Here is a 15,278-nt window from a genome sequence, read left to right on the forward strand (position 1 = left end):
GCGGGGGTCAGCCAGGAGTGGGCAAAATCAGTCTGGGGGAGAGACTAGGGGGGGGTCTGGGTGACCCTTCGCACCACCCCGCGGCGCCGGCGGCTGCGGTGATGGGCTGAGCAGTGCGGGGGGGAGAGAGGAGGATGAAGGGGGCGATGCCGGGCAGGATGACTACAAGTCCCATGAGGCCGGTGGGTGCGGGGGGGGTGTGGGGGAAGCACCGGGCGGGAGGTGCTGTAGCCGCCCCGCCCCGCACCCCTCAGCGCCCCGCTCCGCCCCGCGCCGCGCCCGCCGCTGCTCCAGCATGCACGGAGGATGCTCGCCTCTTGCTCAGGCAGGAAGGGGCCGGAGGGCAGGTACCCGCTGCACTACCTCGTCTGGCACAACCGCGCCCGCGATCTGGACCGGGAGCTCAGCGCCAAGCAGGTGGGGGGCAGAAGGGGAGCGGGAGGGACACCTTCGGGCCCGGCCCGGTTCGGCTCGAGCTGATGCAATGCTGCCGGGATGCAGTCGGGCTCCCGTTCGGGTCTGGGATAAAGATGAGGATGGAGATAAGCATGATGGTGGGGTCCCTCCCGGCGTTGGCAGGGATCTGGGGGTGTCCTGTGCCCCCCTGCATACCGGGGCTGGCACAGAGCGCTGGGTACCACCCGCCGGTTCCCCGCATCCCCACAGCGTACGCAGCCCCAAGCATCCCTCCCCACGTGTTCCCTGTTCCCTGCTAGGCCTCTGCGGAGCCCCCCGCACCCCGACCCCTACCCGCTCCTCGCGGTGCTGCAGCCCTGCTGGGGTTGCAGCCCCCAGCTCCCCCACCCTCGGGATGAGACCCTCTCAGAAGGGGACGTCGACAGGGCCTTGATGCTGCCAGAGCACAGCCCCCCAGACCCAGGAGGCCGGGAGGGTTCTTTGAGGGGTGAGGAGACCCCCCGTGCCCTCCAGCCTGGGAGCCCTCCCCCCAAGCCAGCCAGAGCACGTCCCCCGGCGGGTTCCCAGCCTCCCTCTCCCCCGGGGCCTTGCAATTCAGGTAATTAAAACCCAACCCCGAAGATGCAGGAAACCGCAGGCACTGGAGGGAGGCCGGCGTCGAGGCTGTGCCTAGAATCCCTGCTCCCTGCCGGCACCCCAAGGTGCTGGGGGCAGTGGGGGATGGACCTCGACAAGGCAGGAAAAAGAGGACCACCGTCCTTGATGCTCTGCTGGGATGCTGGCAATGACTCCCGCCACACCCGCCTCCATTGTGGGGACCAGCCTGGGGGGGGATGTGGGTGGGCTACACCAGCGTCACCCCAAATTCCCACCAGCGATGGCTTGTGGGTTTATTTCCGTGGTTAATTTGGGGTCATTTTCCTCAGGAGATCAAAGCTGGGTGCAGGCAGCAGCAGCTCAGCAGGTGCAGGGAGATACAGGGGCTGCGAGGGCGGCTCCGGCCATGCTTGCCTGATTTTTAACCCACAGCCCCCCCCAAGCCTGGCTGGTGGATGGGCTCTGCTGTGGCCTCTACTGGGCCCCCAACCCCATTTCAGGGCGAGAGCAAAGCTGGCCCTGCCTGCACTCCAGAGGAGCACAGAAGGGGCCCCATGCGTGCTGCAGGGCAGAGCTCAGGGCAGGTGAGGGGTTGAGAGAAGGGATGGGGGCCAGGACAGGTTGAGTCCTCCTCCGACCTTCATCTGGGGCATCCAGGGACATGGCTCAGCTCTTCTCCAACAGAGCATCCCCTGGATAAGTGGGTCAGGGCTGGTGCTGTGTGTGGTGCTGGGAGCTGGGTGTCCCCCTGCTTGGGGGTTCTGCTCTTCTTCACCCCGGGGACCTGTGTGGGACCATGGCACCACACACAGGATTCCCCTGACACGTGCGGGTGTTTGAAGTTGGGAGGTACTGGGGCTGCTGGTAACATTTCTGCTCGCTTTATCCCCATAAAGGCCCTGTATGTGTGTGTAACCCTTGAATTGTCACCATGAGCTCCTGTCCATGTTTGTCTCCACCTAGGAGGAGGACAGTGGGTCCCCATGGCAGGCAGTGACACGGAGCCCTTTGTGCCAGAACACCCCATGCTGCAGCCCTGTCACCCACACATGACAGGGACCTGGGGCAGCATAGGGACAACAGTGCCTGGCACCACCTCCCCGTGCTGGCCCATGTCCCACACTGCCAGCCGGGAGCAGGCGCTGGGGCTCTCTACGCTGGGGACAACCCCAGGAGAGGGGCTGTGTTGTGCCACGTGCCTGGCTGACACAGGAGGAAAGGTGGCCGAGATGTGATGCTGCGCTGCACCACTGCTATCCTGAAGTCATCCTTGCCCCTGTCTGCCCTGTGACACCCCCACTGGGCATCACAACCCCAGGACGGGCAGCAGCTCTGTGCCACAGCCCCTGTGCTGGAGCCATCCCAGCTCCAGGGCCTGGTACCAAGCTCTCACTGGCAAAATTTGGGTCACGCCGTGTTACCCCCCTCCAGGGTTGACTCCGGTGCTGGGTCCCCGTCCTGGGGACCCTTGTCCCACCCGGCACTGGGGCAGGGCTGCAGCTGGGGCGACCCGCTGAGCCTGCAGCACCCGTCCCCCGGCTGGGGGGCGATTGCTTTAATTAGAGTAATTTCATTAGTGCAATTAAGAAGTAGCAATTGCCTGGAGAGTGTTCCAGCAGCTCGATGGCTTCCGGGGAAGTGGGGGGGCTGTTTACTCCGGCGGGCAACCTAGGGGAGGGGGGCCTTGCTCGGTGTGTCTCTGGGCATGGGGGGGGAGGGTTGGGGACATCCCAGGGCAAAGGGACAGCAGGACATGCCTAAGAGCAAGACAGGGACTTGCTTCAGGGTGAGAGCTTGGGCATGAGAGAGCCCACACCCCACTCCTGCCCAGCCCCAAAATGCCTCTGGGGTGGCAGCACCATGGATGCTGCACCTCGGTATTGTACACGCAGGAGTACCCCACAGGAACCCATGCCCTGACTAGGGTTTTTGCCCCATTGCCTCTTGCCCTGACCGGGTGCTGGGAGGGGAATGGGAGGGACAGATTTGAGTCCCCCTTCCTGTCTCTCTCCCTCAAGCCCCCAGCTGTGCCCCCCACCCTTGGCACGGGTGCAATGCTGCACCTTGGGTAGGGTGTGGGGCCTGGGGACACCCACTGCTGCTGCCGGCAGGTGAGAAGATTCCTCGGGGGAGGCTGGGCGCCAGGCTCCGGGCTTGGCGCAAACAATGGCAGCCCCAACACGCAGCTCCCCAGGGCCCGGGGATCCTCCGAGCTCCCCCCCCGCCCCGCAGCAACCCGCCCCCGGCTCAGGCAGGGGAACACGTGCGCCCGCCGCAGCCCACGTCCCGGCCGTGCTCCCGGCCTCGGCGGAGGGATGGAGGGGAGCTGCCGGCAGCTGCTGCCTGGCAACTGGGCAGAAACCCTCCCCCCCCCGTAACCATTGCCAAATCCCAGAGGTGGGGGCTTTTCCCGAAGCTTGCAGCTGCATCAAGCCGTGCAGAGCTTCAGGAGGATCCGTACCGCCTATTGTCACTCTGTGCTGTGCTGGGTGCTGGAGGCCACTCTTGTTCTCTACGGTGACTGTGGGGAGCAGGGAGAGCATTTTTGGGGTGCAGTGCATGTGATCCTCTCAGGGGAGCTCGGCGGTAGGGATGCTGTCTGAGGTACCAGCAAATGTCGGCTTCTCTTCCCAGCTGCTCCAGCTGTGGAGCTTTATGCCTGTGGGAGGGACACTGGGGGTGGTGGTGTGTGAGAACCAGTCCCCCGCCCAGTGTCTTCTGAGCCTTGGTCCCTCCTGGCAGGCTGACATTGAGCAGCTGGACCCCCGAGGACGCACCCCGCTGCACCTGGCCACCACACTGGGCCACCTTGAGTGCGCCAGGGTGCTGCTGAAGCATGGTGCCGACGTGGGCAAGGAGAACCGCAGTGGCTGGACAGGTGAGCAAGGGGGGGGCTCACTGCCTGGAACCCCATCAAACTGTCCAGTCAGGGGCAGGGTCATGCTGGACCTGGTGCTGCACCTGACACCAAGGGACAGCTCACACGGTGGTTCCCTCGTGTGGCTCCATGTAGTGGCTGTCTCTGCTGTGCTGTGTCACGCTGTGCCACACCATGCTGTGCCACCCCCTGGCACTGCCCCGCTCTGCCCCACAGTCCTGCAGGAAGCCGTGAGCACCCGGGACCTGGAGCTGGTGCAGCTGGTCCTGCGCTACCGAGACTACCAGAGAGCCATCAAGCGCCTGGCCGGGATCCCCATCCTGCTGGAGAAGTTGCGGAAGGTGCCTCCTGCTGGCGAGACCACTGGGATGAGTGAGGGGGATGCTGGTGATGTGCTCCTCCTGACCCTGCTGTGCTTTCCACAGGCCCAGGACTTCTATGTGGAGATGAAGTGGGAGTTCACCAGCTGGGGTAAGCTCAGGGATGCATTCCCATCAGAGTTCCCCAGCACCCATCCGCATCCCCAGGAAGGGGGACCCCTGCCCCCTTGCCTTTCTACACCCCAAGCTTGCAGACACTCATCCCACCAAAGCATCAGGTTTCCCAGATGTCCTCCTCATCCAGCTCAATGCTGGCAGCCCATGCAGGGGTGCAGGGTGGTCCCGTCCCTGGCTGGGCTATCGCTGTTTCTCCCCAGTGCCATTGGTGTCCAAGATCTGCCCCAGTGACACCTACAAGGTGTGGAAGAGTGGCCAGAACCTGCGGGTGGACACCACACTGCTGGGCTTTGACCATATGACCTGGCAGCGGGGCAACCGCAGCTTCGTCTTTCGGGGACAAGGTGAGCCAGGGTATCTTCCCTCGTTGGGGAGCACTGGCAGAACTCCTTGGCACTGCAGCAGGGGTGGGTGATATGATGAGGATGATATGGCTGTCTCCATGTACCCTGAACCCCGTTCCTCTAGACACGAGCGCAGTGGTGATGGAGATTGACCATGACCGTCGGGTGGTCTACTCGGAGACACTGGCCCTGGCTGGCCATGACCAGGAGGTACTGCTGGCTGCTGTGCAGCCCACTGAGGAGCAGGTGATGGGACGGCTGACAGCCCCCGTTGTCACCACTCAGCTTGACACCAAGAACATCGCCTTTGAGAGGTGAGATGTGCAGCTCCTAGGATGCCCCCACCCTGGGCTGTCTGAGCAAAACCATCCTTCGCTCATAGTGTCCTGTGTCACCTCCAGGAACAAGTCCGGGATCCTGGGCTGGAGGAGTGAGAAAACAGAAATGGTGAATGGGTACGAGGCCAAGGTGAGGGGCAGGGGGTATTGAGCCTCCTGAGGGGTGTATGGCTGTTTGGTGTGGGGGGAATATCTCCCTCTGGTGTTCTCCCTCCTCGGCCAGGTCTATGGCGCGTCCAACGTGGAGCTGATCACGAGGACACGAACTGAGCACCTCTCAGACCAGCACAAGGGCAAGAGCAAAGGTGGAGGTGACATGGGCTGGGGGAGCAGGGTGCTGTACGGGTGCTGGGCCTCACCCTCACCTCTCCTGCAGGCAGCAAGACCCCCCTGCAATCCTTCCTGGGCATCGCTGAACAACATGTGGGGCCCAACAACGGGGTGAGTGTCCCAAGGGTCCCCGTGGCCGGGTGGCCCTGTGGCTGGACACCCCCCCTGTTAACCAGGCAAGGGGTCCTGCAGACGCTGATCACACAGACGCTGAGCCACGCCAACCCCACTGCCATCACCCCCGAGGAGTACTTCAACCCCAACTTTGAGCTGGGCAACAGGGACATGGGGCGGCCCATGGAGCTCACCACCAAGACACAGAAGTGAGGGAGAAAGAGGAAAATTGGGAGACACCCCCCTTGCTCTCACCTGTCCCCACTTCTAACCGCTGCTGACTCCCATGGTACCCACCCCTGGCAGGTTCAAGGCGAAGCTGTGGCTGTGTGAGGACCACCCGCTGTCCCTCTGTGAGCAGGTTGCCCCCATCATCGACCTCATGGCCATAAGCAACGCACTCTTTGCCAAACTGCGGGACTTCATCACTCTGCGCCTCCCGCCTGGCTTCCCTGTCAAGATTGGTACGGGAGGGTGGGGTGATCAGGAAGGGTCTTTGCTGCTGACACAGGTGGCACAGCCATCTTCCCTCCCTTATCCCACAGAAATCCCCATCTTCCACATCCTCAACGCCCGCATCACCTTTGGGAACCTCAATGGGTGTGATGAGCCCGTCAGTTCCCTGCGGCACAGCCCCAGCAGTGAGGCGCCTTCACCCAGCAGTGACTCTTCCAGTGTCAGCAGCTCCAGCTCCCTGAGTATGTGGGGTTGTGTGGGACACGGCTGGCAGGAGGGGGATGATGGGACACAGCGGGGTGCCCAGCCATGCCGTCTCCTCACAGCTTCATGCCGGGCGTGCGAGATGGACCCAGCGCTGTTTGAGGTGCCGCGGGGGTACAGCGTGGTGGGCACTCACCAGGACACCCTGCGGGAGGATGAGGATGACCTGCTGCAGTTTGCCATCCAGCAGAGCCTGCTGGAAGCGGGCAGCGAGTATGACCAGGTGGGCACTGCCACTGCTTCCTATCTTCTCCTCCCTCTGTGGCTGGGCCTCTGTCCAGATGGTGTTGCCCAGGGATGTTCACTCCACCTTGCCCCATCCCTGTCATCCACAGCATTGGGTCATGCAGAAGGGGGTGGGTTTTGGGGTACTGGGGAAGGTGTGGGAGGGGGTGCCACATTCCGAGCATCCCCTGCCACTGGGTGCAGGTCACCATTTGGGAGGCACTGACCAACAGCAAGCCAGGCACCCACCCCATGTCACACGAGGGCCGCCGAGGAGACAGGTTGGTAAGGTCCAGCCAGCCCCCCTGGGGTAGGGGGGGGAAGAGGGAGTGGGTGCTGGACCCCTGCTGAGACCCTCCCCACCCTCCTCGAACCCCCTCCCCCAGGACTCCCCAGCACACGGCATCCCCCCGGTCCCCCGCTGCCCCATCCCCGGGGGGTGGCGGGGGGGCCCAGCCCCCTGTTCCCCAGCTACGCGGAGCAGCTGCGGTTGGCCATGGCGCTGTCAGCGCGGGAGCAGGAGGAGGCCGAGCGCCGGACACGCCAGGAGGAAGAGGAACTGCAGCGGATCTTGCAGCTCTCACTGACAGAGAAGTGACCCCAAGTCCCCACTGAGCCTCTTCTCCCCCCACAACCACCCACCCCAATGGGGATGGTGCCGGGTATGGGGGGACGTGGGTGGGGGGGAGAGGGGTTGGGGGGAGCCAGTCCAAGTGTTGCAGAGGGCAAATGGAGAGGGGGGGAGCAGCATTTGGCCCTGGTTGGGGGAAATTATCCCCAGAGCCAGGGCAGGACAGGGGTGCAGGGTTGGGGGACCACCCCAGAGCAGGACAGGGTGAGGGTAGGCAACAACTGGGGTGGCAGAGATAGGTGGGGGGGCAACCCCATGGACAGGACCCCACCCCTGGGACAGCCCTAGTCCCCTCCTAACTGCCCTATGGGGTGCTGCTCTGCCCCTCACTCCAGGAGGGTGGTGGGAGGCACATCCTGCCCCAAGATGGGGGTAGGCTGCCAGTCACGTAGGGTCCCGGGGTGCCCTCAGAGCTGGGGGGCTCTGCCCAGCCCCTTCAGCCCCCCTGCCCAGGCGCTACCAAGTGCACTTACCCGGGAGCTGCTCTGCCTGCCAATAGGGCAGGGAGGAGGGGGCTCAGCCCCACTGCACCCCACAGCCAGTGCAGGGCTGCACAGTCACCCCCACCCCACCATGGGAGTCCACTGGGGCAGCCAAGGGGGTGCCTGCAAGAGGCCACTCCAGTGTCACCCCTCACCCTTACCCCCTGCTTGCACCCCCTCTTCCCCCCCGGTCCTGCTCGGATGTCCACCCCTTGGCAGCGCTGCACCCCCCTGTCCCAGGCACTGACTCCAAGAGAAACCTTATGTCAAATGGTGCTAACCCCCGGTCCCCCCACTTCGGGCTGCTCCTTCTTTGCACATGAGGGGCCGGGGGCCACGGGGGTGGGGGCCAAGCTCACTCCCCTGGGACTTTTCGTAGCTGGCGGCCCCCTCGTCCTCCCTCCATGCACCCCACAAGACGTCTGGGCCAGGGCCGGGGGAGCCTGAGCAGCTCCGACCGCGGCCAACACCAATAAATGCTCTTTAATGTTTGTCTCTCTCAGCCTCCCTTCTGCCTGCGCCAGAGCTGTGTGGGCAGGGGTGTGGGCAGGGCTTCCCCCCCAACATGGCTGTCCCACATCCCCGGTACCTGCCACACTGCCACGAGTGGCTGAGCCCTTTATTAAAGGGGGACCCAGGAGCAAAGAGCCGCTCGGGAGCACCTGATGAGGGAGGGCATCAGGGGAGGTGGAGGTGAGGGGGATAATGGGGGGATGTAGCACCGTACCCAAGTGCATCCTGGCCGGGGGGGGAGGGGGGCCGGTACCCCCTGTCCTGGGAGGATGCTGGCACCCAGCTTGCAGGTCCCTGAGGAGGGATACTCAGCAGCCCCCGCCTGCGGGCATCGAAGCGGACCCACCCCCGCGGTGCTGCAGCGGGTGTTGATGTGCTGGGCCAGCCCCGGAGCAGGGTGGGACTGATGGCAGTGAGGTGGAGGGCAGGAGGTCAGGGTCTGACCCCCTCCCTGCAGACTCATCTCCGGGGGAAAGAACACGGCTCTGGGCTCCTGCCCTCTGGGGGACTTGGCTTTAATCCCCGGGGTAGGGGGGATGGGGCAGTCCTTGCCCTGCTGGTGGCCATGGCCCCCAAGCTAGTCCGTGCCGTTGGTGAACTGGCAGAGTTTGTTCTCCAGGTCACATATGCGCTTCTCCTGTGCTTGGACCATCTCCTTCAGGGCACGGATCTCTTCCAGCACCTCCTCCAAGGCTGGCTGCTGTGGGTGGGTGGGGACACACGGGGTCACCAGGGAGCTCCCTCTAGTCCCCTCCAACCCCACCCCATGGTGGATACAGCCCGGCCATGACATCCCCATCCCCAGGACACTCACAGAAAAGTCGGAGTTGCAGGTGGAGTGGCTGCGGCGGGGGCCTGGGGGGGGCTTGTTGTCCAGGATGTTCTTCTTGACCACCTTCAGCTCCCGGTTCTTGATGGGGACATAGCCATCCCGCAGCGAGATGAGGATGGGCTCTGCATCCTTCCCTGAGAGCCACTCGTCTGCCTCCAGGGCTGGCTCAGGGCCTGGTGTGTCGGGATACAGGTCATCCTGGAAGAGGTCTGACTGCGGGGGGGGGTGGGGTGGTGAGGGAGACAGCGGTGAGATGGGGATTGTGTCCCCTGAGCCCCCCCCTATCTCCCCGGGACCCTGTCAGGCTCACCTTGCGTGGCACTGTCATGACAATGGGCTCGCACTTGCGCTCATGCAACTTGAAGAACCTGCATGGGGCAGAGGTGGTCAGGGTCTGACTGACCCCCCGACCTCTCTGCCTCCCCTCTAGACCTCCCCCCCCATGGCTCTCACCTGGCGATCTCGCACTTGCTGACCTCCAGTCCACGCTTTGGCATGAAGCCCATGCCCCGCTGGGGCTCCTTGCTGCTGTAGGTGTTCAGGTAGTGCACGTAGGGTGCCTCATCCGTGATCTCAAAGTACCGGATGCTGCTGTCACCCTGCAGGTGTGGGGACAGCTGCCAACCAGCCCGGGCACCCCCAGGGATAGGGTAGCATGGATGGGTGGGTCTGTGCCCCAGTGAGTAGATTACCTTTCCGCAGAGGTAGACAATGCTGGAGTCAGGATCATAGAAAGGCAGCAGGACCCCGTTGCTTGTGTCCATCTCCTGCAGGGCGATGGGCTCCTCGAAGTTGTTCTGTGGGGCCAGAGCAGTGAGGGGGGGCTGAACAGTTCTCCCAGGCCCCCACCCCAGTTAGTCACACACGTTAGCCACAGCACACTGTGGGGTTGGAGCTCCACCCCAGGGTACACCCTCCTCGTGCAGACAGCTTGGCATGTCCCCCCCTCACCACCCCCACCTCCTCCTGCTTACCTGCATGACTGGGTGCCCCTCATCCTAACTTGTTCCCCCCCTCCCCAGCCCTCCCTTCTCTCCTCCCAGCCCCCTCTCCATGCCCAGCACAGCACGGCACACTTGGGAACTTGGCATCTTTTAGGTTGGGGGATGCAGCAGGCACCCCACACCATTCTGGGGCAAGGGGTGGGAGCAGAGGGTAAAGAGGGGGCCAAGTTCCCAGGGCAGCACTCCATGCGGCCTTGTTACCGGGTCCCACAAGCCCAGCTCCCGCTGGCTCATTCTGGTAAAGCCTGTGGTAAAGATGTGTCCTTCCTTCGTGAAGATGGCCCGCACGGGCCTCAGCCCTTCGTGGGGGGCAAACCTCTCCTGGGGGGGGGGGGGGGAGAGAGTCAGCATGGGGCATGGGAAGGGGAAAAAGCGGGAAGGGGTCCAGATCTGTTCCCCCAAAACAGCTGCTGAGTCCTGCTCTTGGGTTGTACATGTGTGGCTGGAAAGCAACTCTGACATGTTCCTGGCTGGGCTGGTGGTCCCCAGGGCAGCTCTGGCTTGGCGTGAGGCAGCTGCCATCTCATACCAGGTCCCAGAGGCCCAGCTGCCGCTCACTCATCTTGCTGAAACCAGTGGTGAAGATCTTGCCATCAGCCATGAAGATGGCGCGGATGGGGCGGGCGCCGTCGTGCGGTTTGTCTTTCTCCTGCGCCAGTCGTTAGGGGGTTAAAACCAAAGACAGAGACGCAGGGGTGTGGGTGGTTAGTAGGGTCAGGCAGGCACATGAGGGGAACCATGAGGTGGGGAACATGGCAGGGGGTACTCACCGCCACAATCTGCTGCTTGCGGGGGTCGATGACGCGGACCTTCTTGTCCTTGCAGGTGGTGACGAGGAGGCTGCCATTGCGGTTCCAGCCCACATTGTAGATGAGGTCAGTGTGCATGTCCTCCAGCACCAGCAGCATCTCCCCCGTGCCAACATTCCAGAGGATCACCAGGTTGTCACAGCCTGTGGTGGACCAGTAGGGTGGACACTGTGAGCCCACGGGTCCCCCCTGACCCTGGGGAGGGCACCCTGGGACCCTCTTACCTGCACTGAGCAGGACATTGCGGGCTGTGGGGTGCCATGAGATGATGCCCACCCGCTTGGAGTGTCCCTCCAGTGTCACTACTGGCTCCGTGATGTTGCGCACGGGGATGTAATCGGGGATCTGCCACACCTGGGGGAGTGGGACAGAGAGTGGAGATCACCCCGTGGCTCAGCACTAAGCGGCTGAGCGCCCTGAAGCCAATTAACTTCATCGTTAATCCCAGCTCAGGCAGCGGGAAGGGTGGCATTCCAGGGCACATCCCTGATACTCAGTGGGCATGGGGGGGGAATGGGCACCTCCAGGGTGCAGGTTCCAGGTTCCCCCCAGCTATTCCTGGGTGCTGAGTTGCCAGGGTGGGTATATTTAGCACAAACTGCTGCATCATGGAGAGAGCAGCCGCCGCCAGCGTGAATGCATGGCACCGGGGCTAAAAATAGCCCGGTGACACTTTGTAGGCGGCAAAGGCTGGGGGGGGATGCTCTGTGTCGCTCCCCCAGCACCCATCTCCCCCCTCCCACCCAGGGTCCAGCCCCTCACCATGACGGTGGTGTCCTCGGAGGCGCTGGCGATGACGTTGTCATTGTGGGGACACCAGTCGATGTCCAGCACAGGCGCCGTGTGCCCTGTCACCAGCGGGTGGTTCTTGTCTACCCGTCCTGTCTGCAATGCCGAGGTGCTGGGCTGAGCCCCCAGTAGATGATCCCTCCAGTCCAGGGGGATCCCACTGGGAGACCCTCAAGCCCCAGACTGGCCACTGCATGGGGCTGTGGCACAAGTGGGGACATGCAGGGGACCCTGGCAGTGGCCATCTAGAGAAACTGAGGCACACAGTGGGAATGGGGCTCATTTAGCAGAAAGCCCCATAGAGACATGGAGGGAAATCATGTGCCCTAGGAGAGGTTGGTGTGTGTCCCTTGCAATGACAAGGAGGGGCTGGAATGGGGTCCCCACTCCCTCTGCCAGGGTGGGCAGGGGAGACCCAGCACCCCACTGGGGTGCTCCCTAGGAATTATGTGATCCCGAGGAATTTTGGCTGGGGAGAAATCCGACATCACCAGTTACCCCCAGGACATCACCCTTCACTGGTGTCCATGATTACCCCAGGCTATCTCTGCCCTGAGCTCCCACTGGAGGACAGGGATGCTGGGGCAAAGTGATGCTGCCCATGAACTGTGGTGGCTCTGAGCCCCCAGCATCCCTCCCAAAACAAATCCAGTCAGCATGTGCACCCCAATACGACGCAGGGGCCCCAGCATCTCACCTTGGCGAGGGGCAGGACCATGAAGGCCCCCCCGCCGCCAGACTCCACGATGATGGCCAGGAATTTGGGGTTGACGGCACAGAAGGAGCTGTCCCACGTCACCTTGGAGACACGGATGTCCTCATACATCTGGTCAGCCTTCACCGGCTGCCCGAAGACATGACGGAACTTGCTCTGGCGAACCACGCGGCGGCTCATGGCTGAGGGGGTGCAGGGTCAGGCCATGGCCCCCCAACCCTGGCAGGTTTCAGTCCCTTCAGGCTTCACTCTCTGAGAGTACCCCCCTACTCTGGGCACCTGGGAAGTCTGGGGACACGGAGATGGTGGGCAATGAGAGTGCAGGATGGTGCCCAGCATGGCCAGGACTCCACAGCAGGGACTGGTGCAGACCCAGAATAAGGGGGTGTGTGGGCTGCAAGAGTTGGGGACGGGCATCCTGCCACCAGAGCCACTTCATCACGTAGCTGGGCGGGGACACAGCAGTGCCATGACAAGCAGCTGTGCCATGCCCCATAGGTGGCACTGGGGTTGGCACATGAGCAGCAGCAATAGAGAAATGGGGCTGAAGGGAGTTTGGGGTGGACACAGAGGTGCCATGTACTGGGTCACAGCTCACCCCCTCATGTACCATCTGGCACTGGTGGCCCGAGGTGGCCTGGCTCAGCCCAGCACTCAGGAGGGAGGCTGTGCCTCTAGCATTGCCCTCCCCATGCCTCCCCATGGGCCCCAAGATTACCCACTCTGCACCCCAACCCTCTTGCCTGGCACTGACCCTGTCACAGCAACGCAGCTCTCCAGGCACACTGGGCTGCAGAGGAGCCCCCCAAGCTCAGCATGGTCCCAATGGTGTCTCCAGCCCTCAGACACAGCTGGGCACACTGCCCACAGCCACCCACCTCCATCCTGAGCCTCTGCTGCTCTTGGAACATGCCTGGGGACACTGAGCCCCTCACGACCCTAAAAATCCCTGGAGCTGTGGCTCTGCAGCACCCACTGGCTACACCAGGGACGCCCCCCTTGTGGTCTTCTGGGGCCTCCCCCATTGCTAGGGGCCATATCCAGCTTCCAAACCACAGCCTGAAGGGGTGGGCCCCACTGCCCCTGGCCTGTGGGGCTGGTGTGGGCAGAGGTAGGAGCAGATCTGCTACTCCATGTGCCATCCAACAGCACGTGCAACACCAAGCCAGGCCACATCTGCCCCCAGAGTCCCCAGGGGTCCGTGCAGCCCCTCAGTATCACCCCAGGCCTGGCAGAGTGGGTCAGAGCCACTGCTGAGAGGGGCAAGCGTCCTACTGAGGCAGGCTGGACACTGGCACTGTGGGTTGTCACCCCCATGACCCCAGGAATGGTCCCTGGCCCTGGGGAGGAGTGAGGGGGCCCTACAAGGATACCTGCTGGGTATTTTTCAGCACCTCATCTCTTCTTGCCAATGGGAGCAGAGTTGGGCTGTAGTAGGCGTACAGGGGAGGGGGCACAGACCGTGTGACTGGGGGGAGTGCAGGCAAGGTGTGGGGTTCAGGAAAAGTGCAGGTGAGGTGTAGGCAGAGCTGAGCAGGGTGCAGGCAGTGTGTAGGGTGCAGGCTGGGTTGGGTAGGGTGCAGGTGGGATGCAAGCAGAGTTGGGCAGGGTACCGGCAGGGCTGAATGGGGTGCAGGCAGAGTTCAGGCAGGATACAAAGAGGGTTCTAGTGGTCTGCAAAGCAGGGTGCAGGCACGAAACAGGAAGGGTGCGTCTGGGGCGGGATGGGGTGCAGGCAGAGGGCAGGTGGGGGTGCAGGAAGGGTGTTAGCAGCACGCAGGTGGGGTGCAAGAAGGGGTATGGGCGTGATACAGGCGGGGTGCAGGCAAGGTGCTGGCAGAATAGAGGCAGGACAGCCCTGCTCCCCGCTTCCCAGCCGTGCCATTACGTTGCCACAATTGAATCCGCAGCGGCTGCTCGAGAACGACCAGAGGTCACTTTCCAAATATAGCCATCTCCTGCCGGGCGGCGGGCAGGCGAGGGGCTGGGGGGCCTGGGGGGCCTCAGCCCAGCGCCCCACCGCCCCCTCCCTCCTTTCCTTCCCCCATCCCGCTCCCCGCCGCCGGCCCCGGCTCGCCCGCGCCCCGGCTCCCACCTGCGCTCGGCGGCTGCTGCGGGCTCGGCCCCGCTCGGCTCCGCCCGGCTCGGCCCGGCCCCTCTCAGCTCCCCACGGCCCGGCCCTGCTCGCCCCGGCCCCGCTCCGCTCGGCCCGGCGTGGCTGGGCTCGGCACCGCGCAGTGCCGCTGCCGCAGAGAACAGCTGAGCCCAGCCGGGAGCCGGGGCCGGCACAGCCCCCCCGCGGCGGGCACCGGGAGGGGGGGGGGGGCCCGGCACGGCCCCGCCTGCCCCCGCACCCTGCCCGGCCCCCGGCACCCCCCCCGGCCCTGCCTTCAGGGATGGGGTCAGCCCTGGCACAGCCCGCTCGCCCTCCCATAAAGTGGGGAGCCCAAAGTGCCCGGCAGCCCCCGGCACGGGGGGAGCCCCTCTGCTCCCTCCTGCCAGGCAGCATCTTCCCTTACCGTTCGGGGAACCCACGAGGAGGGGCAGCCCCTAACACGACGCCACCCCCTCCCCTCCCGGCTGCTGTCACCTGTGGGGTCACCTCCACAAAGGGCTCAAGCGGGACACAGGGCTGGTAGCATCCCGCAGAGCTGGGACCCTGCGGTGGGTCCCCCCCCCACAATTGGGCCAGCCCAGCCCCACAGAGACCCTCACCCTGGGCTGGCCAAGGGTTCCCGACCCCTCCTAGCACCCTGTGCACCCCCTGGAGCAAGAGGGCTGCATCTCCACGGGGAGGAGCTCACGTCAGCCCTGACCAAGCATAGCGGGATAGTTACAGGCTGGCTCAGAAACCAGATTAGATTTGAGATTTCGCAGGGCCAAGCCCGGAAGGGATGCCCTGGCCCGAAGGGATTAAGGGGTTGCAGGGCTTGGGGACGCGTAGGACAACGGTGGTTCCTGGAAAGGCAGCAAAACTCTGGACCTTACAAGGGCATCTAGTGGAGCATTGGCTGAGCAGGGCAGGAGGGGGCAGTTGGCACAA

At 63.9% G+C, this 15,278-nt stretch overlaps 2 protein-coding genes across 8 annotated transcripts; one reads left to right on the forward strand and one right to left on the reverse strand.

Moving 5' to 3' along the window:
- Positions 1–134: 134 nt before the first annotated feature.
- ANKRD13B (ankyrin repeat domain 13B) lies at positions 135–7,091 on the forward strand. The gene is given in 17 exon segments (XM_030462343.1): positions 135–286; positions 288–417; positions 3,757–3,892; positions 4,109–4,233; positions 4,318–4,363; positions 4,590–4,733; positions 4,858–5,047; positions 5,135–5,201; positions 5,295–5,376; positions 5,448–5,512; positions 5,594–5,724; positions 5,822–5,979; positions 6,061–6,213; positions 6,298–6,458; positions 6,665–6,741; positions 6,847–6,904; positions 6,906–7,091. Coding segments are annotated over 17 exon segments (2,028 nt in total). The 3' UTR covers positions 7,059–7,091.
- Positions 7,092–8,174: 1,083 nt separating this feature from the next.
- CORO6 (coronin 6) lies at positions 8,175–14,433 on the reverse strand. 7 transcript variants are annotated; one of them, XM_030462342.1, is made up of 12 exons: positions 14,331–14,433; positions 12,218–12,523; positions 11,494–11,616; positions 10,956–11,085; positions 10,693–10,874; positions 10,452–10,571; positions 10,124–10,243; positions 9,611–9,715; positions 9,372–9,517; positions 9,229–9,286; positions 8,901–9,131; positions 8,175–8,786 (listed from the first exon to the last, which is right to left on the reverse strand). In XM_030462342.1, exons 2-12 carry the CDS (start codon positions 12,413–12,415, stop codon positions 8,664–8,666), a joined length of 1,536 nt encoding a protein of 511 aa, XP_030318202.1. In that variant the 5' UTR covers positions 12,416–12,523; positions 14,331–14,433; the 3' UTR covers positions 8,175–8,663. The 7 variants fall into 7 exon arrangements, with proteins under 7 accessions (XP_030318202.1, XP_030318200.1, XP_030318196.1 ...); XM_030462340.1 differs by lacking the exon at positions 10,452–10,571 and having other exon boundaries at positions 8,175–8,783; XM_030462336.1 differs by lacking the exon at positions 10,452–10,571.
- Positions 14,434–15,278: the final 845 nt, after the last annotated feature.

Source organism: Calypte anna, chromosome 19 (genome assembly GCF_003957555.1).
Source record: "Calypte anna isolate BGI_N300 chromosome 19, bCalAnn1_v1.p, whole genome shotgun sequence".
Classification (NCBI taxonomy): Eukaryota; Metazoa; Chordata; class Aves; order Apodiformes; family Trochilidae; genus Calypte; species Calypte anna.

Bases quoted from the DNA above. Each gene is read 5' to 3' on its own strand.
- CORO6 (XM_030462342.1), bottom strand. From the start codon at position 12,415: ATGAGCCGCCGCGTGGTTCGCCAGAGCAAGTTCCGTCATGTCTTCGGG. The intron at 9,132-9,228 runs GTGAGCCTGACA...CCCCCCCCGCAG, and splicing joins TCATGACAGTGCCACGCAAG to TCAGACCTCTTCCAGGATGA. The intron at 8,787-8,900 runs GTGAGTGTCCTG...ACCCACCCACAG, and splicing joins CCTGCAACTCCGACTTTTCT to CAGCCAGCCTTGGAGGAGGT.